The following is a 24466-nucleotide window of genomic DNA, read 5'->3' on the forward strand; positions in this document are numbered from 1 at the left end:
ATCAGCTGCAAAACTATACAGTTGTATGAGAAAGGTTTTCATGTTTTGCCTGGGATGCTCATACACTAAGAACTACTATGCTAGGTTAGAAAAAAACCCAACTTGTTCAAGCCATTTCCTGGATGTCACCAAATTGCCAGAGCCAATATTTCATGCACAGCCAAGGATTTCAGTGCAAGAGTTCCCTGTCCTGTCCTACGTACAGGATGCAAAGAGAGAGACCTTTAGAGAAAAGGCAAGTAAGAGGTGACACAACAGTTTATAAAATTATGCATGACATGAACAGAGAGGAGAGACAAGTGTTTTTCTCCTCTCATAAAACTCAGAACTCATGGACATCTAAAGCTGAATGTTGGACAGATCAAAGGAAGCACTTTTTCATTAAGCACATTGTTAAACTATGGAACTCGTGCTCAGAGCAGGTACTGATGGCCACCAACTTGGATGGTTTTAATAGAAGATTGAACAAATTAGACAAATTCAAGGAGGATAAGGCTACTGACCATGATGGCTTGGCTTTGCTCTGCTTCCTGTCACAGGCATTATCCTTCTGGATTCCAGTTCCTGGAAGCTACAGAAGTGCTCTTGTGCTCAGGTCCCATTTGCAGGTTTCCCACAGGTGTCTGGTAGGCTAGTGTGAGAAGAGGATGCTGGACTAGATGGACCACTGGCCTGATCCAGCAGGCTCTTATGTTCTTAGAGAGCTTCTTTAGCCCTGGGGAATGTGCTCAAAGCAATACCTAAGGGGCAACTCTAAGGCATAAAAGACAGATGTTCAAAGCTAGTCAACAGACTTTTAGAAAGTAAAAATAGATGCAATTCACTCCATTGACTCAAGACTTGTGCAGAGCTGCTAGTTGATTTGGATGGACCTGGGAGATGCCAATGGAAAAAGGCTGTTGAAGCTCAGAGGTACAGCACCTACTTTGTATACACCAAGTCCCAGGTCCTATCCTTGGCATCTTCATGCAAGGCTGGGAGTGCCACACACCTGTAACCCAGGAGAGCCTCTGACAGTCAGTGCAGACAATACTGAGCTAGATATGCCGGTGGTCTCATTGGCATTAAGGCAGCATTCTATGTTCCCATGCCAAATCCACATACGCCTGGTTTAAAACTTCTTGTCATTAGGGCAATAGCTTCTTTGCCTCTCTCCATGACAGGCAAAGTCAAAGAAATGAAAAATCGTAAACGACTTCAATGAAAATTTGCATTATCAGCATTTTCTTGTCACAACAAATGGATTGCTCCAGTACACAGTTGTAATTTGTTGAAATCATGGAGGCACTTGACAAGCTTGATTAGGTTGCTGATACAGAGAAGGATGGATTTCTGCAGGTAACTCACAAGTAACAGGATAGCTCTGAGGCATCCTTTCAGTCTTTCAAAGTCCTATATCCCTAGTCTCACCTTCGTAACTTTTGGTATGATGTTCCTGCCAATGGATTGACTTTTTTTAGGTCTTGATGTGATAGTATGAGAAGGTACAATACATGACTGCATTGCTGATGAGCAGCAAGGAAACTAGCGCTGCATTTCCATTTAATCCCCAAGACTTAAAACCACCTTTGTTTTTGGAGACAGAAATGTGCATGGGGCACGAGACAGATGTTCCACACAAACAAAAAAAACCAAATTGCTCTAGTGGAAGGTTTTGTCTCATTCATTCCCAAAAAGGATTGACTCATGAGGCTGTCGTACCAACTGGTTACCTTTATTGGTGCTTTGGTTCTAATAAAAACACTAGCTTTAATTAAAAGCATCAGTAGCTATGTTTAACAGGCCAAACTGGCCACAGAGCAAGACCAAAGGGGTCTTCATGCACAATTTCATCCCACCCCGCCCCATAGATATAGCCCCCTGGAACTCTCAGCTGCTAAGCCAAGAGGTGCTTTCTCATTTTAGCACTGGGTCTCCTCAACACAACCTGGCTGTCTCCTTTCTGCTCCACATGAAGCTTCTTAAAAAGACATCACATGCTTCAATGCACTGAATGAGAGGGCGGGGAATGCACCCAATTTTTCACTGGCCCAGAAGTGGTTCCTTGAGGATATTTATATACAACATCAAGCTTCACTTACAATTCATTCTACTTTGCGTTCTTTGAGGACAGTGCAAGGAGCAGAAGAACCCTCTCACTGAAGAAGTAGGTATCCTGGGTGTTTACCAACAGACCCACTTCAGGACAATTCAGCTTATGGTGCCTGTATCTGGAAGGAGAACACTGGCACACTCCTTTGCTTCACAGGGAAGATAATCGAAGGCAGTAGTGCACCCGTATAGCAGGCATGTAGGAATGTAATCTCCCCCGCCAGCCTCAATGATAAATGAAGAAGTTGAGACTCACAAATTAGTACATTCTAGGTTGTGGAAGAAAACCAAGCCAATGATAAGTTATTAAAAAACGTGAGAATGTCTAGGACAGATGCATGTGCATCTTCAACTCCTCCTCCTCTCCTGAAAACCAAACTGTTTGTGTTATAAGATGTTCAACTTTACTTTCTAATCGACTTTTAATAGATGGTTTCAAAGCCTTTCATGCCAAAACAAAAGCATGTTAGACACTCTGACCTGAGATGCACACACACACACACACTAATGTCAGGTATTCCAGTTCTATTCAAGGGTTTCTCAAAGGAAGCTCGATTTCCTCCCCACCACCCTGGAAACATATTAGAGAGAAGTCGGCAGCCAATAGGCGCTTCTCCAAACCCAGTGACGAAATCAACTGACAAAAACCAACGGATTTACAGTTGACACAAGCAGCACTTGTTTCTGCTTCCAACAACTACAAATGAAACATTTGGGGCTACCATCAGTTTGACAAAGGGAGAAAATAACTCCAGCCAGAACTTGAGCCAGTAGCTGTTGAATGTTATCAACCCAAGGAGAAAACAAAACAAGATGCATAAAAATATAGCCTTCCTTCACTCTACAGGTGCCAGAGATGCAACAACACCACTGACCCAAAGCCTGGCAGTGTCTGCTTCCAGCAGCCTGAAGCTGCATTCGGTAGTGCCAGAGGAGAAAAAGGCACGTTGGCAGCAGAGCAACACACTGCACAGGTGGCACACACAGGGCCCCAAGAAAGCATTCAGGCCCTGCTGAGGATGCAGAGATCCTGCCCCAGCAACAAGTATTATGGATTGGCTTCACTCAACATGCCAGTGGAGGAACTGCAGGTGCTCATGTGCCACAGTACCTGTAAAAGGGTCAAGGCTATAGTGGCCCTGCTGGTTTTGCAGGGCCACCTCTAAAAGGCATCTGGCAGCACCAAAGGAATGGCGGGGATGTGTGTGAAGAGAAAAGGAGAGAGACTTTTGCCATGAACATCCCCACTGGGAAAAAGAAGATCACCAGAACACAAGTGGCACACAAAATTGCTTTACAAAGTTGCTGAGCCTGGCTCCCAATGGCAAGATCACTGCCCTCTTCCGAGATGGCACAGGAGAGGGAGGAGTTACAGACAGGAAGTGACCAGCTGAACTAAGGTCCCAAAGGCATCCCTGCAATCTTCATCCTTCCCAGCTTGCAGAACGAAAGGCTTGGGCTTCCAACTCTGAGCGGGGTTGGGGAGCACTCTCCTTTAAGCATAGCCTATCCGAATAGGGCTACAGGTCCCTTCACCTTTGTGCTCCTGGCCGGGCATGCTGCCCTTCCCCTCCTTGCTGTCACTGCTGCCACACTGCAGGGGCTTGACAGAAGAGATATAGTCCTTCACTTTGATTTCCATGTTCTTGGCTTTCAAAGCTGCCATGTGCAGTTTTTCCAGGAAGTCTGGCATGCCTGAAAAGGAAAGAAAGGAAGAATAACAGAGAAGTCAACCCATATCAAACTCTCAGCGTAAAAGGATTACATACTTTTGCTAAGGCCATGAATCCAGACAAGAAAAAGGTTCTGTGGGTGGGCAGGTCTCAGGTCTGGGAATTGGTAGGTCAGCCAGTTCTAGATGGGGTTGAATCATGCCCCTCCCCCCACAAGGAACAAATGCACAGTTCTTTCAGTCATCTGTCACTTGAGATCAAGGTGGCCTCAGTGGCTAGGACTGCTTTGGCAGTTGCACCAACTATGACTATTCCTGGACAGAGAAAGTTTAACCAAAGACCCCCATGCCCTGGTAACTTCTGCACTGGACTACTGCAATGTGTTCTATGGGGCTTCTGTTGAAAATGGTCAGGTGACAGGCAAATTATAAACATAGGGAAGTAAGTAAATAAACATTTAAAAAAATCTGTCCCTAAACCCCATGGTTGCTCCTTTCAGAGCACTTTGTTCTGGGACTCACTGAAGGCCTGTGCCATCTTCCGTGTGTAAGACAGTAACATCAGCCATCAGCTGCTGACTTTGCCATGTGGACTTGCGATACCCATGGCATCCACAGAGTGTGGCCTCTTTGGTGCTTTAAGAAATGGAGGGAGGCGTTAAACCCAGGCAAACTCAAGGGCAAATCCCACAAAGTCTGTGGGCAGTTGCTTCCACATAAACCTGGATATGACTGTTAATTTTAAAAAGTTATACGCAGTAATTCAAAAGGGAACATGGGTATCTCCTGTGAAAGCACTCTGATGAAAGCATCTAATAGTTCAGGAAAGATCTTGCTAAAACAGAAGCAAACAGCCCTCAGACACCAAGCACAGTGACCAGCAGTGCTGCCAAACAATACAGCCCTACAAGCCATCATGCTGGATCAGGACCTTTGATCTTAGGATCTAAAGGACTGCTTATGTCAGGAAGATGCTGGTACCAAGGAATCCCCAAGGAACACAGCAGTCATTTAAGTCAAACCCCCTTGAAAGGCCCTTGTTTAAGAAGGCAGTATCAGACAACCTGGTGCCCTCCTGATGTTTTAGACTGCACCCCACCATCAGTCCTTGCCATTACAAAACTTAAATAGTCCTGAGATGGTATGTTTGATGTTGTTGGGGGAAATAACAGAACACCACTAGTAATCACACACAGCTCCCAAGTTAAAATAGTACAACGCACCATCAGAGATCTACAACCTCTCCTAGACAATGACAGTTCTCTTTCTCAAGTTCTGGGAGAAAGACCTTTCATCGCCTACAGACAGCCACCCAATCTTAAACAACCCACAATAATACAACAACAGGACTTAACATGGACACTGGTACCAGAGCCTGCAATAAACCCAGATGCCAACTTTGCTGCCACATACACCCGGACAACACCATTACTGGCCCCAACAACATCAAACATACCATCTCAGGACTATTTAATTGCTCATCTTCTAACATTGTGTATGCCATCAAATGCCAACAGTGCCCTTCAGCTCTCTATATTGGACAAACAGGCCAAACCCTATGTCAAAGGATAAATGGACATAAATCTGATATCAGGAACCACAAGACAGAGAAACCAGTAGAACACTTCAGTCTCCCAGGACATTCTATACAACATCTCAAAGTAGCTGTCTTACGACAAAGGAATTTAAGAAATAGATTGGAAAGAGAAGTTGCTGAACTGCAATTAATTACCAAACTTAAAACCATGGAGAGACCTGGTCTGAACAAAGACATTGGATTCTTATCTCATTATACATGACAAAGCTATCTTTAGCCATCTCATCCATTGCTTTTTCCTGTAAGACCAATTGCAGTCGTTAGCAGTCGTCAACAGGTTTTCCACACCCATCAGCCAATCACCCATTCCCACCACCCTTCTGAGTAATACCCCTCCCCACCCTCTCACTATATATAAGGGTCTGGTGACTTCTGTTTCAGTGTATCTGAAGAAGTGTGCATGCACATGAAAGCTCATACCAAGAACAAACTTAGTTGGTCTCTAAGGTGCTACTGGAAGGAATTTTTTTATTTTTTATTTTGTTTTGCAGGGATTATTTTGTCACTGATAATTTAATCCATGTCTCTGGCAGGGAAAGTTATCAGAGAGGGCCTTCTTCAGCATCCTGGTTTTTTGATCCCATGGCAAGCATTACACATCTGCTAGCAGAGAGTTCCTCTGGTCAACAAGTATAGCGTGAGGCTTCTTTGCTTGTTAAACCAAGAGATCCCAATGCAGTGACTCACCACTGGAGACCATCCAGCTGACACAGTACCGAGGGAACACTGTCTGCGGGTTGTCACTGTACGTTAGCAGGTAGTCAAAGCCATTCTGAAAAGAGAAAGGGAGTTAGCAGGCCCTTCCTGGGAGGTCGACCAGCAAGGACAACTCCATCCCTTTATTCACTCAATTTCTCACATACACTTCTACATAAAGGCATAGAGAACAAATGAAAAACACAAACCAAAGCAGAACCTCTAAAAAGACTAAGGTAGCATGGAAATATTTAACAGAAGAAAAACCACACTCCAGGACCACCAAACTCAAGGTTCTAATGGACAAAGGCAATTCTTGGGGAAACTGACTTCTCAAAAACTTAGCACCAACACAAATAGGTAGCCAGTCTGCAGTCCATTTGGCAGGGGCTGCTAGCTTTTTGGGGGCCTGTGGCACTTGCAAACTGAAGAACTTGCCATATGCCTCAAGCAGACACCACACCCCATTTTCTTGGGCTGCAGCAAACTGCTTCTTTCAAGATTAATTTTAGTGGGGATAGGGACCTCTATGAGTCCCAGAGAAAGCAGCAGTGGGTGCCACAGTCCCCTGCAGTACGGAACTGATGTGGATCATCTGGAAATGGCATAAAATGTTTAAGGGAACTGTGTATGTTAAGGAGGTTAGCTCCCATCTGGCCTTCTGAGGTGCAAGAAAAGTTTATGAGCATGGCATTGCCTCATGCAACTTTATACACAGGCTTTATCTACCTGCAAATCATCTGACATCACATGGTTCAAATTTCAAGCCAGGAGCAGGCAGACATTTGCCCCGAAGGGTAGGCTTAACTGAGAGGCCCAGAAGCCAGATGTTCCCAGTCCTGGAGTATTTTTATAGTACTGTCCATCCTGACAGCCAATAGCTATGCAGGGTCTCAGGAGGCAAAGAGAGGCTCCCCCTAACAATGCTTCCTGACTGAAGCCCTTTTAACTGGAGGTACCGGGGTATGAATGTGGGATCTTTTGCATTCAAGGCACTGTGCTGCAATAGCTCCCTAAATAGTAAAAGCTCAGCAGCCAATTGGAATCGCAGAAGCCCCATCAGATGTTTGGGTTCCAAAGAACGTTCGCAAACCAGAACACTCACTTCCGGGTTTGCGGCGTTTGGGAGCCAAAATGTCCGAAGACCAAGGCGTTTGGGATCCAAGGTACGACTGTACTTAGTATCTAAGTATTCAGGACAGACAAAAGAAAATATACTGGTATGTACAGTGTACACTTAAACAATAGAAACTACTCCCACAGAAGGGAATGATGGCCATAAACTTGGATGCGTTCAGAAGAGGATCAGAAGTGGTGGTCCTGTCCAGTGATTTTGGATAAAAGCATTTCACAAGGCTGAAATGATTACTAATCAAACAATTATTTAGATGCAAAGATTGCTCATTGGTCAACACATGATTCAGAAGCCCAAGACCTTACCCCAAAGTATCTTTGACAGCAGCAAAAAGAACAATTTCCAAAACACAGCTAAATACAAAATTGATGGAAAACTTGCTTTTCACAATTATAGGACCTGGTCCTCAAGGGAATTAGCCAACAAGCTACGAGAATGAAGAAATGACAAGTTTTATGGTGTTTTATTAGTTGTGCTGTGACAAAAGAAAATGGATGCAGAGCACAAACATCTCGTGGTGATCTATGGGAAGACATATTTATAAGATGGGCATTGACTGGAATTGCTTTCATTCAGACATGATAGGTTGTACTCATCAGTGGGGTAGAAGGTTATTCATGTTGTTTATATTTGAGATTTAACAAAATGAAGAAAAGAGGATAAGACAAAATCATGGAGGATAGGGCTATCAATGGCAACTAGCCACACTCACTATGCTCCACTATTAGTATGCCTCTGAATACCAGTTGCTGGGAATCTCAAGTGGGGAGCATGCAGTTGTGCTCAGGTCAGATCCTCCTTTCATGATTACCATAGGAGGCATCTGGTTGGCCGCTGTGGGAACAGGATGCTAGGTGAGGTGGGCTAATCTTATGCAGCGGTGCTGCAACACAGGCCCATAGAAAATTAATCACTCCTGTTCAAGACACACTCAACACCTTTGTAGGAATTCAGATCAGCCGCAGTGTTCTAGGTGAGGGGACCTTCCAAATGCATTTTCATACTTTGAGGCCTTGATATGGGTCTCTCCAGAAGCCATCCAATACAGGGCACATTAGAAGTTAGACTCAACACATTTTAAAAAACTGGGTATTTTAATTCAATGACTTATCACTTGGTTCAGTCTCGCCTCTGGGGTAGATTGCTCTGGAAAAACCACCCAAACAAACTTTCTCCTGTAAAAATTGGGCACTCACCTCATCAAACGAACTGTGAGGGCGGATAACCATTTGAGATTCATAGGTCTGAACACGGACGAATACAGGATCTTCAGGGACATTTGGGTGTTCAACCGCTCTGGTAACCAAACAGGAAAAAGGACAGACATTTCAGAAAAACTCTTCGAAATTCCCCTCAGCTCTATGTGCAGAATTAATCACAGTTAAATAAATAACCGAGTAAGAATATATATGTCCCACCTTTCTCCAAACTGGGACTCAAGGCAGCTTACACAAGTTAAAGTAGATAAAATATGAAAAGCTAAAAACATACAAAAGGTAATAATTAAATATAATTAAACTGAAACAGAATGGAATCCAATATATTAAACAAACAAATAAAAATATTATTATTATTATTAAAATATATATTAAAATACTGAAAGTTAAACGTATTCCACAGCTCAAAGATTTTTAGAATAGTGATGAAAGTTCATCTAAACCAATCAAAAAGTATTACAATATAAATATATCTCAGACATATAGGTATTATCAGGTGAAACCAGCTGTAGGGCAAGTAGATTACACCTCCAGATGCAATTTTCATGTCTTCCTCTCCTTTCATTTCCCAGCATTTCCCCCCATAACCTCTCCAAACCTTGAGGGCAGAATTATGCAAAGTAAGTACAGTAGTACTTCGGGTTACATACGCTTCAGGTTAAGAACTTTGCTTCAGGATAAGAACAGAAATCGTGCTCTGGTGACGCAGTGGCAGTGGGAGGTCCCATTAGCTAACGTGGTCTTCAGGTTAAGAACAGTTTCAGGTTAAGAACGGACCTCCGGAACGAATTAAGTACGTAACCAGAGGTACCACTGTAGCTCTATAGAGAAGTTAAATTTACAGAATAAATGCAGCTGTATCTTCCACTTGGCCCAGGATCCCTTACCGTGACACAAGCACCATCAAATTGTTCTCCTGGTCCACACTGTACCGTCGCACATACACATAGTCCCGCGAGTACATTGGATACTGAAAGAAAGAAGACACAGCTGTAATCCTGGAGCAGCTGCCATCAACACACCAGTTACAGGGAAGCCAGAGAAAGAAACACTCACCGGAAAATGAGTTACCCAGTGAATAACCTCTGATCCAGTGTCCTGGTCTCTCTCAATCACCTCCAGTTTGATGACTAGTGAGTCCCATTTCTTTCGATATTCTGTATCCAGCTAGAAGGTAAGAATCCAGAAGAGTTCCCTTAAGATGATCCTACAATTTGTTTCTTACTTGTCCAAGTGCCAACTAAGAAATGATGGAATACTGTGACAATTCACTAAGAGGCAATATGAGTTTTATGCCTCCTGGATTAATCTGCATTTCAAACACCCAGGGGAGGCAATGAAGTGATGTCACTTGAGCTTGCTGTGCCAGGTAGAGAAGCTTGTCCTAAAGGTCCGCACCTTGGCTACGAAAGGTATTAACTCTGGGTCCAGTTTCCCTTTATTTCCAAGGAATGCAAGTAAGAATCAGAACTCAATTATAGGGAACAAGAGGAGGTACTAGCATTCAGTACAGAGCTTTCAGGATCCCCATTTACAGAAGAGGAGGAATGGCCAGACATGTCCAAAGGCACAGAAAACCGGGGGGGGGGCATCATTTGGAAAGGTGGAGCTGCACAATCCCACCAAGCATGACCAACTACTGCAGCCAGGATCGCTGGCTCCTGGTTGAGCAGGAAATGCAGCTGGATTGAGACCACTGCATTCCGGTGCCCTTGACACTCCCCCTAGTAGTCAGACATCTCAAAGAACAGGAACAGCAACAAGAACAGGGGCATTCAAAACACAGTATGTGTTGAATCTTCATTGCACCAGCCTTTGCCAAACTGGAGTCCTCTAGGTGTTTTGGACTACAACTCCCATCAGCTTCAACCAGCACAAAATGGACAGGAGGTGTATTCCAAAGGCACCAGGTTGGTGAAGGCTACGTTAGAGACATCCTTCAGTCAGTGAGGGGCATGGAAGAGGGATGAAAATACTCACTTGCACATTGAAAAACTGCCTAGGTGTCACATCTGTGTATGTCCCAAAGACTACAAAGGAACAACAAGACAAATTGTTTTTTGTAAATTGTTAATGTTCTATATGCATCTATGTTTTGGTCAAAATGTAAGTCTAATGCAACTAATAAGTTTAACAATAAGTGACTAACAAGTTTACTGCTGGCAGTGATAATACTACTACTATTATGATTAATGCATGGATTTCAGTTACTCTGTCCATGCTAATCTCTTTGCTTCTCATCAAGCGAGTCTTCAACCCCAACCTCCCATAAAGATGACATCTTTTTTCTTGCTGTTTATTCTGACATGAGTTTACATGGTGCCCATAAGCCAGTGCCACTTTTCCAATTCATGTCCACCTGCAGACTAACCCTACAGCTACCAGCAAACATGTAAACCATGCATCATCTATGGTGTTTCCCCTGAACAAGCAGGTGTCCACACCAAATTTCCTCACTCTGCTTCCCTTCTGGTGAGAGAAGCTACCCACAGCCTCCAGCCTGGCTAAGAAAATAAACTGCAGGTGTCCCCCCTGCCATTTCCTTCCTTATCCAAACTGCAGCACAAGCAAGGCTCTCCCTGGAGCTCTCCAGCAAGCAAGGGGCTCAAGGAATTGGGAGCAAGGACAGAGGGATACTGCATTTCCTGTGCATTTCTCTCCCCCCCCCCCCAAATGCAGAGACTTTTGCATTTGTTTCTACTGATTAAAAAAAAGGCTGTGAACCCAGCCCAGGTTAAAATAACTGTTTTTATCCCCTTTGTTTTTAGTCTGTGTTCTTCTGAAAGCCACTTAACAAGTTTGCTGTTGTTTTTTCAAGTGCTCTTGCCACACAAATGGGCTTCCAAGTAGGAAATACAGGAAGAAGGAAGTACCTCGGTACTGATACAGATGAGTCCCTCCAATTAGGCGCCGCCATAGCTTGAAGTGCTTCTTGTCAATAACCATTTCCCAGCTCTGCTCCCTGGAAACAGAACCTGCATCCTTTGGCTCCTGTGTCTGGCTCATTCCTTTGTTACTGTGCAACACACTGATTTCTTCCATGCTTTTCATCTCTTCTGCAGACCTTGTGATGAAAGGACAACAGTCATCAGTCAGGGCTTGCTCAGTCTGATTCAACCTATCAGGACATCTTAGATTACCATAATCACTCCGGTTCTTTGGTTTAGAACTGGGATGGGGAATGGGGTGGCATTTTTATGAGGGCCAATGTTGTGTGGAAACTGCAAGCAGGATGTATGCATGAGCAGCACCAAGTCCACAATTGTGTTGTGTAGAAACACCCATTTCCAGTATTATCATTTATTTCATTTAAGAATCCCTGACATCCTTGCCCATCTTGGAAAATATTCAACAGAGCTAGTTATGGGGTGGCTTCTAATACCTGTATAGTTATTTTGCATATTTATTGCAGGACTGGTATCCAAAAGGGTTGAATTTTGGGGCAATCCCACATGTGGTGATATGTAGCGATAGAGGTGCAGCCTCTCCAGCATTTTGGTGAGGTTCCTGGGTGTATCAGCGCCAACTTACATGGTGTTATGTAACATCTATAGGTAAGTTTCAAGGTGAGTTCCCTTATTTTGGCTGAGATGGGTTTAAAGGGAGGTTTAGACCACAGTTTAGTTCATTGGGAAGAGTTTATGTTGTAGCCTATGTCATGCTCCCATTGTTTTTTGATTGAGATGAGGGGATTTGTGGGATTCTGGAGCAGTCTTTGTACATTGTGGATGCCATCCCCTTGCCATGTCCCTCTACTGTCAGCAGAAGGTTTTCAAAGGTGGTCAAAGGCTTAGTGGTTGCTGTTTTTACTGCTGTGTTGTTTAAGAAGCATGCAGTTGACAGTGTGTTAGCCAGGGCATTTGGGTGTCCCCTAGTTTGTCCTGTATTTCTTGTGTCAGTATGGGTTTATTATTTTTGTAGAGGTCTGTTAGGCGATATAAGCCTTTGGCTTGTCAAGTTTTTGTTAGGAGGTTTTGGACTGTGTGATGAAATAGTGGATGATTTTCCTAAGTTTGTTTTGGAGGAATGGGTATCCTGTGGTGGGAGCATTTTCAATCGTGTCTATCCATCAAAATAAATAAAATATAATAAAAAAAAAATTGCTGCCAGGTGAATCAGGTGTTTTGCAGATTAGTGCAGTTGCAAAAGATGCATCATAATATCCTAGGTAGGATTACTAAATATTGGAGGGGTCATAGCTTAGTGGTAGAACACATGCTGTGCATGCAAAAGGTCGCCGGTTCAATCCTTGGCACTTCCAGTTAGGGCCGAGAGAGAATCCTGTCTGAAATCCTGAAGAGCCACTACTAAGCAGTGTAGGAAACAGTGAAGTAGAGGGAGCAATGGTCTTGACTCTGTGGTGGCTCCCATGATCCTAGGACACTTGGACAAGATAACTCTTGCCCAAATCTTATTCACTGCAGTGGAGCTTGCACAGCTCCATCCTGGGTTGCTGGGCTTCTGCATCTTGTACAGTTCTATCCTCAAGGATAAAGGAAATGTTTTATTTAGGTACTTAAAGGCTGCCTTTCAGGATTGCTCCACTCAAGGCAACTCAAAACACAACACATTACAAACTATTAAAAAATGAAAGCATAATCTAAAAATACAGTATTGTCAGAGCAGTATAATATCAAGAGAACATACACATAAATGCACGCAGCAAAAATAGCAAACTAAAACAACTGTGGCAGATAATACCAGTTTAAAGTAATCCATGTAGGGGCCAAATGTAGCTACCTAGAGAGGGAATTCCATAAGCATGGGGCCGCTACTGAGAAGGCTGCATCTCTAGCGCCTGGCAACTAATACTTCTTAGCAAGGGCCCAGAATCGAAGCTTCATAAAGGTTTTATTCCATAATGTGTTTGTCAGTCATACATCAGCTGTGTAATTCTCACAGCCCACCAAAAACAAGTTGATGATGGCAGCAAAGGAAGACACTGATACTATGTTATTTTGGAAGCTGCTAGAAAAGATAAGAAGAGTACAGCTGCTCAATCTTGACCTTGTTATTAGAGACAAAAGCCTTAACAAAAGCAAGTGCTAGCATCCAGCTGGTTTCAGGTGGCCTCTTGGGACATTGCAACTTGAGCGTGATTGCACAAAGGATGAAACATTTACACAAGGCTTAAACATGCAGAGAGCTGAGGTCAGCAATATGCTAATATCTGAAAAAGTTACCCAGAAGATTCCTTTAGATTGGGTCAAGAACAGGTTTTCCAACACACTGATAAACAAGTTCTTCTCTATAAAAGCTGAGAGCATGTCAAAATATTAAACACTACTTATGGTGAGTTCGAGTAAAGTTAACCTCATAGTAGTACAAAAAGTTCTTACCAGCCACCCGCCCCCCCTTTACAGGCACATACTTGAAGACTGCAGTCCATCTTGATGGTAGGAGGAAAGGTAACAAAAAGCCACTCACACCACCAAACTAATGAAGCTGAATTTTCATTGAAATTTCCCAATTCAGCTGTAAGTCCCAGAGGCCAACCAAACATGCTTCCAAAAGGCTAAAGCTGAGCACTTTTGCAGTCTGCAATAGGACGTTCCAAAACACACACTCTCTCTCTCTCTCTGTGTGTGTATGTGACAGAGAGAGAGAGAGAGAGAGATTGCATGCCAAACATACCGGTACACCATGAAAAGCTAGCTTCCTTCATACTTTTAATCTCTGAACCAGATTCATGAATGGAATCATTAAGAGGGTCACAAAGGGAGAGACAGTCCACCACACAGATGTCTGACACACAGAGATGTCTGATGCAGGCACTTTGCAGTATCTTAGGATCCAAGAGGAGGAGGAGGAGGGTCTGGAAGACAAGCCAGCCATTCCCAGGTTTTTACCTCTAGGTTGTTGTTGGCATCCGTCTGCCCCAAGAAACAATGGAAGAGTGCACCATCTGGGGTAAAGTCAAACCGTTGGCGTTACAGTGCCTGTTGTGGCTGCAGAGACCAATACGGGAGAGACATGTTTTGCAAGAGAATTAGAGATAAATTAGAGTGATGGGTCTATTGCTGGTTATTAACTTAATGAACCACTGGCGGACATAATGATTTCAATGTTTTTATAACAGTTAAGTCACTTACAGAAAACTGTTGTTATGTGGCATATTAAATACTTTTAAAAATCAGTGCGAAGGCAAGTCAAGAGATGGCATAGGAAGCCATCTTTCTGGTTGCAAAGATAGTTTAAACTGAAAATAAACTGCACTTTTTAAACCTCTGCATGACAAACAGCAGAATCCCCTCAAACTGGGATTTAAGGTGAGGAATTGCCAGCCCTATTTTACTTCCCTTATTGGGAGAATGAAGATGGTTCAAGGATAGTCCAGCTCTGAGGGCCTTCTGGCAGTTTTCCCTCGCTGCAATAAGTGAAATTACAGGGAACCAGGCAGAGGGCCTTCTTGGCAGTGGCACCCTCCCTGTGGAACACACTCCCTTCAGATGTCAAGGAAATAAAGAACTACACAACTTTAAGAAGACATCTGAAGGCAGCCCTGTATCAGGAAGTTTTTAATGTCTGGCATTTTATTATGTTTTTATATGTGCTGGAAGATGCCCAGGCGGGCTGGGGCATAAATAAAATTATTATTATTACTACTCCTACCACCATCATCTGATCATCCCCAAGAGATATACTGACCTATCCTGTTCCCACAATATCATCTGCCACTTAACAGAGCCTAGGGCTTGCTGATCAGAAGGTCGGCGGTTTGAATCCCCGCAACGGGGTGAGCTCCTGTTGCTCGGTCCCTGCTCCTGCCCACCTAGCAGTTCAAAAGCACGTCAAAGTCCAAGTAGATGAATAGGTACCACTCCAGCGGAAAGGTAAAAGGCGTTTCCGTGCGCTGCTCTGGTTCACCAGAAGTGGCTTAGTCATGCTAGCCACATGACCTGGAAGCTGTACACCAGCTCCCTCGACCAGTAATGTGAGATGAGCGCCGCAACCCCAGAGTCGGACATGACTGGACCTAATGGTCAGGGGTCCCTTTACCTTTTAAACACATTATCCAAGGAGGATTCTCCAATGTTGTTTTTGCTGCTGTTGAAATACTGCAAATGTTTGCAAGCGTACTCATACACACACAGCTATTCATGACAAGAGTTGATAGAACAATTCTGATCCCAAATACCCAATCAGAGGAGTAAAATTCCTTCCTATTGCTCAAATAAAGAGGTTGACTAGGATGGTTGCAAGGGAGAGGAACACTTGTGAAATCCTAAGAGGCCTCAACATGACCCAATGTTTATGGAACATTATGGAGTCTTGCAACTACTCATGGGCAAGTAACCATTATTTCAGGGCAAGGAGCTCACCAAATGCTCTGTGAACATGACCTTCCTTCCTTCCTTCCTTCCTTCCCTCTCACTGCCTCAAAGTCACCTTTTGGGAAATCCTGCCATTCCTCCTCACAATCAAACATCAAGTAAGCCACATTGCTCCTTCAGGACAACATTCTTATTAAATGTGTACTCAAGCTCCCCACACTGCACACACACGGCAGCTAGCACACAATGTGCCCCCACAACCCTGCCCTCCAACAACAGCAGAACAAAATAAGTGAGTAGCCACTAATAAAGATCTGCAAAGGCAAACAATCACCCCATCAAGTCAATGACCTGCTTGAACAAAAAGTTCAAAGTTTACAGAGGTGGGGTGGAAGGAGGAAAAAGAGGCCCTTCTCACAGTTCTATTGCAGCAGATGGCAAGGGGGGGGCAAATCTGAGGGAGGACTTTCTCCATGGCAGCACCCTGTCTCTGAATTCCCTCTCCTGGGAGATCAGGCACTTTCCTGATCTGAATATGTTCAGGAAGAATTTGAAGACATTTTTCTTTGCCCAGGCTTTTGGAAGGATAGGAACACTCAGGCAATTTAGATTTTAAAACCTGTCATTTTTATTATTATTTTGGAAATGGTAATCAGATGTTATGCTTGCAGTTGCCCGGGGCACCCATTTTATGGAGGACACGGTTGCCCAGGGGGATGGACTGGGTTTCCCTTGGGAAGGAGTTTCAAACCCTTGTTGTAGCCGCTGTGAAGGCCCTATTATACGTCCTCACTAGACACACTTCAAATGTTTGCAGTACACAGAGATCTTAGTCTCTCCCAAAAATCTTAGAAGCAAGGCACTTCCATACAGGGGAAGGGAATGCATCAAGTATCTTGATCCTAAGCCATTTGGGGCTTTACAAGTCATAAAAAGCACTGTGATTTGTTCCTGGAAATGCATCCAATGTCAGTTACATTATTCAAACAACAGAGTCATGTGCGCTCCATAATGGACCCTGTCCTCAGCATTCAGGACCAACTAAAGTTTCCGAACACTTTCAAAGGCAGACTCATAGTCATCCAAATGAGATTTAGTTAGGGTAACATCCTTCTTCACAAATTACAGACTAGCCTTTGGAGATTAGCCATTTCCAAATACAGAGTCTGTAGTCCATCCTTCACTGCCTGTGGACAGGATGTTTCATTTAAAGATGCCTCTCTGAGGTCAGGGGAGATTCTCAACAGGCCTTATATACCAGCTACTAAATCTGGAATTGACCCCCCCCCCATGTACAATACAGACAATAATAATCCAAAAAGCCACACATCCAAGCAGAGTACTATAAAAACTTTTGCTTTTTTTAAAAAAAATGCACCAAGGGGTAAATAGTATAGTGAAGAAAATAGTAGCACTATAAATTTTAAAAGGAAAGTTAACTACTGTAGTGCTAAATTGTTAGGCCAACCTATCTAGAGCTAACCAATCATAGAATCGTTTATTGGTGTTCAAAATAGGTAGTTGTCATGGACTGGTTGAATGCAGAGAAGTGGTGGGAGGCCCAGTTGGGGAACCCCCACAGGAAGAAGGCTCAGAGCCAGGGGACTGGTGATGGGATGGCGAAAAGTGGTCAAAGGGAGAAGAGGGAGCAGATTGGGAGGAGGAGGATGTGTCAAAAGCTGAAGAGGTAGCTGGGCTTAATGAGCAAGTGGAGGCAGGCTGGTCCTGCTGTGATCAGCTCTCCTCCGCCCTGGTCTCCTAGAAGACGCAGAGAAATGAAGAGGGTGGAGCATAGAGAAAGAAGACGAAGGAGCCTTAATTTGCTGAGGAAGGAACCTTAGACAGCAGTGGAAAGGCAGGGATCTTTAGTCATCACAACTGCCACAATTTGGGCAAGACCTACTGGGGGAAAGCCTGTACTGTTTTGGTTTCTTTGAATAGAGTTAACTTAACTGACACCAGTTGTTTTATTGCTGACCTACGCCTGGCTCCGGCTGCTGACAGTAGTTTAGAAAACACAATTTCAGCTATTTGAGACTATGTAGGATGATGAAACCTCTGCACCTTGACTGTAAGCCATAAGCCATCACACCTATTACTACCCATCTATCACCTCTCTACCTATTATCACTTTGCTTGATTATTTAAATATTCCTAGCCGAGGATGACTTTTAATTTTTTTGAATACCAATTAACAGAAATGCCAACTACAAACTGCAACAAGATCACACACATCCCTATTACTCAAAGGACACTATAAAAGAATCACTGGCCAGAGTCCTCCAAGCCAGGAGCTGGTCAGTCTTGCCCCACTGTTGTCCAGCAGACCCGGAAGAACTATTGTGCCACTGAAGGGACAAGGTTCCCCCTCCCCAACTCAGTCAGAAGTTTCATTTGACAGAGAAAAAGATAAAGTTTGCACAGTCATCCATAGAGCAACAACCATTTATTTGGGTGGGAACCACAACGTAAATATTCCACTTGACCTGGCACTGCCTCCAAAAATACAGATCAAAGATACTAATTTCAGAGCAAAACATGAAAACAAAAATAAAGGGAATATGCCATGTTATCCTCAAAATTTAAGAGCACACAATGTTTTCTGTCTACAATGGCCCTTAGAAGGAAAATTAAAACCCACCTTTTCAGCTCCTCTTCTTTGATCCTCTCCTCTTCCCACAAGAACACACCAGTGACAGCTGCCATCAGCTTGCAGGCACTGGTATAACGCCCTAGGAATCTGCGCCACAAAGAGCTGAAGAGGCTCTTGCGTGTTCTCTCAGAGTAGATGTTACTGTACAGCTGTCCAATCTGCTGAGCACGCTGGACCCTTTGGCCAGTCACGTAGCTGCACTGGTTGGCCAGGAGTGAAAGTAGGTTTTTCTGCCTTGGACATTGCTCTGTTCCTTTCCGTAGCCAGGTGAGCAGCCACTGGTACCTGTCTTTCAAGGACTTCTCATTTTGCCAAACAAGTTGTAGTTTCCCTTTGTAGCCGATGAAGCGGGCAGTATTTGTGTAGTAGGAATAAATGCTGGAGGGAAGCCTCCAATGAAGTAGGTGGAACATTCCTGCCAAGCCTCACGGACTTGGGAAGAGAAATCAGAACAGAAAATTAGTCATAAAATATGCCAACAGAAGTCTTTCACACCTACGTGCTTAGAATATGCCCTACTAACTTTGCACCTCTGCTGTTCCCAGGCTTTAGTTCAGGGGTAGGCAACCTAAGGCCCGTGAGCTGAGTGCCTTCTCAATCCAGCCTGTGGATGGTCCAGGAATCAGCATGTTTTTACAGGAGTAGAATGTCCTTTTATTTAAAATGCATCTCTGGGTTATTTGTGGGACTTAGGAATTTGTTCATTTCCCCTCCCCCTCCCCCAAATATAGTCCAGCCCACCACATGGTCTGAGGGATGGTGGACCAGCCCACGGCTGAAAAAGGTTGCCGACTCCTGCTTTAGTCTCATGCTAGGCTTCCAAAAGCCACCAAAGGATCAAAGAAGCAAGTGTAGCCACATTAGAAAACACCCTTACCCTTCTTTACCACACTAACATCAAACAGACGAAGAGCAACTATGGAATTTCAGTTACCTGAATGATAGTAATGCAATTTCTAAAAGCTCTCACCATAACAGACCCTTGTTTCGTTCAGTGAGAGTATGCAAGATTTTTCTGTGTTATTGCATAGCAAAAAGTTTCTAAAAAATTATTTTGCCATGCTGTGTTTTATAGATGAAATCACAAGCCACTTCATCCAATTAACACACAACACAACCAACAGGATTAGTGTGCTGTTATTCCCAATGCATAATTGCTGTTACTATTTTAGTTTAGTCATTCTACTTATTTTAAAACAGAATTTACTCTGTTGTTTGAAATTAGACTAAGCAAACTCAATTACGCCAAAAGAGAAGGTGGCCAGGAAATTTATAATACACCAGCAGATATGTCAGGTTATGCATTGTTTGAATCTGTAGTTTCTAACTTTCCCTTCTGTTCAAGCACAGTCTTTCTTCAAGTGGATACCAAGCAGGTCCACAAGAAAATATATAAATTAATGATTAGCTTCTGTCAGCCAGCACAGTAATAGTCAACAGGAAGAATACAGAAAAGGTGGAGGAAAAATATTCTGAAAAGTTTCATTTTGAAAGCTTGCTTCCAGGATTTGAGCAAGTAGCTTGTCTTAAAAAAAATGTCTCCCCAAAAGCAGTAGAATCATAGATATGGATTGCGGGGAAGAAATAGAATGAACACAACCAAACTACACAAATCAAATGAAAGGGGCCAATTGTTCACTGCATTCCTTTGCCAGAAATTCTGCTTATCAAACTGGCTTAAGAGGAGACACACCCTCTCACAATTTTCCAGTGATTTGACCTCCTCTCCAATCAGAGAAGGAGCCAAAAATAAACAGGCTCTCCTCCACCTTGCTTTCTCAGTACAGTAAAACCTGGCAGGTAATCTGCATTAGCAGCATTAGCATTCAGTCTTTCAGAAAGCCTAAGCTTAACAATCACCCAGCAATGACCCTGGTGCAGGACCATTAATAGTCACTTCTGTACTCTAAGCATGAAAGAGGAAGAAGTGTTAGACAGGCATCTTTTTGCAGACAAGGGTAGAGTACATAGCTGTCAACTTTTCCCTTTTTTTAAGGTAAATTCCCCTATTCCGAATAGGATTCCTCGCAAGGAAAAGGAAAAGTTGGCAGCTATGTAGAATATTCTGCAGCAGCTGCAATGGAACACCCTCACCCAGGATTGCTTCAGGCTTTGCACAAGAATATTAAGGTAACAGATAAATGAGCAGCAATTGCTTCTCTTTCAGCTACAGTAGCTGATCCCAAGCACAAACCTATTAGTCCCTCAATGGCTAAGAAGTTTGTGGACAGCAGCAGGAAGCTCTGGATACAATCTTAAAACCAACATTCCTATCAGCCTTTGCAATTCTGTGCTGACAAGCAGCCATTGATTCTTTGATGGGACCACAGTAAGCCACTTACAGCCCTAACCTAGATTGTGAGTTGGAGTTTAGTCCCAAATACAGTGGACGCTCAGGTTGCAAACGTGAACCGCGCAGGAGGCATGTTCGCAACCTGAAGCGCCACTTCTGTGCACGCACGGGTCACGATTTGGCGCTTCTGCGCATTTGCAAAGCACCATTTAGTGCTTCTGCTCATGCACGAGTGCTGAAACCCGGAAGTAACCCATTCCGGTACTTCCGGGTTTGGCGCGGTGCGCAACCTGAAAACATGCAACCCAAAGCGTCTGTAACCCAAGGTATGACTGTAAGTGCAGCCTTACTCTCTCAGGTGTCACAGAAAATTTTGGTTTAATACAGCTGCAGGAAGTAGGTAGGTGGTAACACTCTCTTTCCTTGGAGGTTTTTCAGCAGAGGTTGGACGGCCATCTGTAAACAGGCGCCATGTGGAACCTAGATTGTCTACCTGACTTGCTCTAAACCAGTTCCCAATTTGTTACAGGGCCAAATTCAAGGTGTAACTCTGGGTATATAAAGCCCTTAACAGAACAGTAACAGATTCTACAGAAAACTTTAATGGTTTAGTTAAACATGCTACCACTGCGTAATGTTTCATTTAATTTTCATCAATTTTAGATTTTTATTCTTTTCAATATTTTCCTAGATTATTATAAGCTCCAACCTTATTTCAGACATGCTGATATATCGAGATATCAACGTTTAGCTGGCATTATACCGTGATATCGAAAACCAGAAATTGTCCAGCCCTAATCACAGTATAAAAACACACAACAGAGTAACAAAATCACGTGGCACGCTAAGCAGCTCAACTCCGGCCCATCAGCTACGCACCCACCTGTCGAAGCCGGGATCTGCGCTCTCGCCTACGCGTGTGCTAGCATTCCATCGAGAGGCGTGCAGAATGTGGCAATAGGGCCCCGCACGCAGAAGCTCCACGTCTAGGCTAAAGGAGAGAAAAGAAGGGCGAAGCCCGCAGACTCGGCATGAAAGGAAACATGCACAGGCCGCAACTTAGGCATTCGCTTAACGGGGGGGGGGGGGAGAGAGAGACGTGAGGGGCTTCGCTTGCCGGTTCTTCCTAAGGAGTGTCTTCCCCGTCGTAACTCTGGCCAGGGCCTCCCCGAGAATTCGGAGGGACCCACTACCAAGCCCTCCCGCGAGGAGGCTGCAGCCGTCGCCGCTTCCACTCGCTGCTTTGCGGTAGAACCGTCGACGGGCGGGCGGGCGACCTTCAGCACAAACTCACCTGGCGACGTCCGGCCCCTCTCGCTGTTGCCAGGGGCGACCCGCGCCCAGCGGCCTAGCTGACTGAGAGGCGACGAGCTCCGAGTCGCTCCAGCCTGCCACCCTCCGCTCCCCGTGACAAGCGAAGAAGCCCCCGCATGAGCGGCACTCCGCTCGCGCGCCTCGTCCCGCCCTCTGCCCTCTAGGCCCCGCCCCCTGGAACTTCGACAGCGCTCCGCCATTGGCCGCTGCCTCCCCGTCCTCGCTCTCCGATTGGAGAAGAGGGGCATCCGTCTCCTTTCCTTTCCCGCAGCCAACAAGTTAGGCTGCCCCAGCATCTTCGTTTGATCTTGCTGTCAGCCGCCGCCGCCAACCCTCATCTCTGCCTTGTGACTCGCTCAAGGGCGCCTTGGAGACAGCAGGACCCCACTCGGGGCTGCCCCTCGCGATGCCTGCTTGGGTTGCTGGAGGATTGGCTGTGTTTTTTGTAAGGTCAGGCCACCACCGCCGACTCAAATGTTGACACATTTCCCCCCCCCACACACACACACACCAAGCTTCAAAAACAAAACCTCTTATCGCCCTTAAGAACGGCGTAACTGCACTGGGTATGAAAATCAGCAAGCGCTACCACCAATCTTCATGTACTGAGGAAACGTAAAACATTTCACCCTTCTGCGTTTATTTTTTTCGTACAAGTGACCGAAAAGGCAGTGCAGAATAATGGTTGAGCCGGGACACCAGGGTCCCAATCCCCAGTCAGCCTTGAGGCCCTACCTCAAAGGGTTGGTGTAAGAACAGAACACGGCAGTCCCTTGTACGTCACCCTGAGCTCAATTATGAGTTAGGCAATTGTGAGTTACACAAGTTCAATTAACTAATGTTACTATGCTGCTGCTCTTTCTCCTCCCTCTCCACCAGGTTCGGAGGCAAATATTTCAAAAACTTTGAACTCCTGCTAGGACCAGAAGCTTAGGAGCCACACACTTCCATTAAAACTTTTATTGATGAGAACCTGCGACCCTCCAGACATTGATGGGCTCCAACTCCCATCAGCAGCAGCCAGCCAGGCAAATAAACAGGTGATGGGAGTTGTAGTGGTGCAGCATTCATTCCTGCACTGAAATGGCAGGACAGGAAATGTTAAAAGATGTAGTCTCCCTTGTAGGCATAACAGAACTTTCATAAAGCGCTAATGATCACTGTACTTCAGACACCTCAAGCCAATTAAAGCTGACAGCAATCAAAATCAATTTCAGTAAAACTTTTAATCCTAGATTTTCAATAATTCTCATAGGCTTTGAACACGTTTTTGAATCATTTTGCACTGCTATATTGCCATAATGGGGAATACTGTACATGGTTCCAGTATTTTAAAGATAACACATCTAAGAAGTTACTGGTAGGTAGCCGTGTTGGTCTGCCATAGTCAAAACAAAATAATAATAAAAATTCCTTCCAGTAGCACCTTAGAGACCAACTAAGTTAGTTCTTGGTATGAGCTTCCGTGTGCATGCACACATCTAACAAGAAGTGGCTTTTATTAAATGTGAAGTTATCATATCACGGGAAATTCCCTCGCATCAGGATCTTGAAAACAACATATTTGTAAAGGTAAGGTAAAAGAACCCAGAACAGTTAAGACCAAATTTGACTAGCGTGCAGCGCTCATCTCTGGCTGAGGGAGCTGGCTGAGGGAGTTTTCTGGCTGAGGGAGCTGGCATTTGTCCAGACAGCTTTTCCAGGTCATGTGGCCCCATTGCGTGGATTTGAACTATCGGCAAGCTCTAGAGGCGCAGTGGTTTAGACCACAGCAGCACCCACATCCTCTTATAAAGATGCATATTCAAACCCAAATGTGATCAGTTGCTTAAAATGCAGAAGTTAATCGCTTTTTTAAAAAAGTTTAAGTAGATGCCACCCTGCAGAGCATTTAAGTAGATGCCACCCTGCAGAGCATTTGTCTTTGAATTTCGTTTGGGTAACATGTTGCCAAACCTTTTGAGTACAGTATTTTACAATTAGGTCAATTGGGGGGTGGTAGTGTGAGAACAAACAAATCTAAAATACTTAGGATGTGAGATGCTGCCATCCTCTCTGGGGCACAGATGTTCAGAGAACAAAGAAAGCAGTATTTGCTCTGAAAACCTGTACCTTGTAAGAGAACTTGAGTTGGCCAAGGTATTACAGTCAAAATAACTTCAGTCAATATACCTCTCTATATAATTGCTCTCATTTTGCAAAGCCACAGGCACCCAGATCTTAGAGCAAGAAAATCCACAAATCCTTTCCATGTCAGCTGAGAAGCCAGGACATACTCTATACCTCTCCCACCTCCTGGAATCAAAATTTAGATTGTATGTCCCTAATAACAAAGACCTTTGTTTTGTGATTGTCTGTCTGTCTGTCTGTCTGTCTATCTCTGCAGCTTTAGACACATTCTCTTGGTAGTGTGTATATTGGTGTTTTCACAGGTAGTTCCACAACTTTAAAACTGCCTTCCTCCAGAGATCCAAGTGCCCTCCAGTAGTGATGCAAGACCCCTACATATATCACTAGCCTTCAT

The 24466-nt window shown here is 44.3% G+C and overlaps 1 protein-coding gene across 2 annotated transcripts; it reads right to left on the reverse strand.

Annotated features, from left to right (window-relative positions):
* Positions 1 to 1693: 1693 nt before the first annotated feature.
* Positions 1694 to 22041, reverse strand: LOC117052261 (stAR-related lipid transfer protein 7, mitochondrial-like). 2 transcript variants are annotated; one of them, XM_033159054.1, is made up of 10 exons: positions 21923 to 22018; positions 21512 to 21619; positions 18324 to 18767; positions 11282 to 11472; positions 10389 to 10438; positions 9465 to 9575; positions 9296 to 9378; positions 8388 to 8487; positions 6048 to 6132; positions 1694 to 3786 (listed from the first exon to the last, which is right to left on the reverse strand). In XM_033159054.1, the coding sequence occupies exons 3-10, from the start codon at positions 18746 to 18748 to the stop codon at positions 3587 to 3589; spliced, it is 1245 nt and encodes a 414-aa protein (XP_033014945.1). In that variant the 5' UTR covers positions 18749 to 18767; positions 21512 to 21619; positions 21923 to 22018; the 3' UTR covers positions 1694 to 3586. The 2 variants fall into 2 exon arrangements, with proteins under 2 accessions (XP_033014945.1, XP_033014944.1); XM_033159053.1 differs by lacking the exon at positions 21512 to 21619 and having other exon boundaries at positions 21923 to 22041.
* Between the last annotated feature and the right edge of the window lie 2425 nt (positions 22042 to 24466).

Source organism: Lacerta agilis, chromosome 8 (assembly GCF_009819535.1).
Source record: "Lacerta agilis isolate rLacAgi1 chromosome 8, rLacAgi1.pri, whole genome shotgun sequence".
Classification (NCBI taxonomy): Eukaryota; Metazoa; Chordata; class Lepidosauria; order Squamata; family Lacertidae; genus Lacerta; species Lacerta agilis.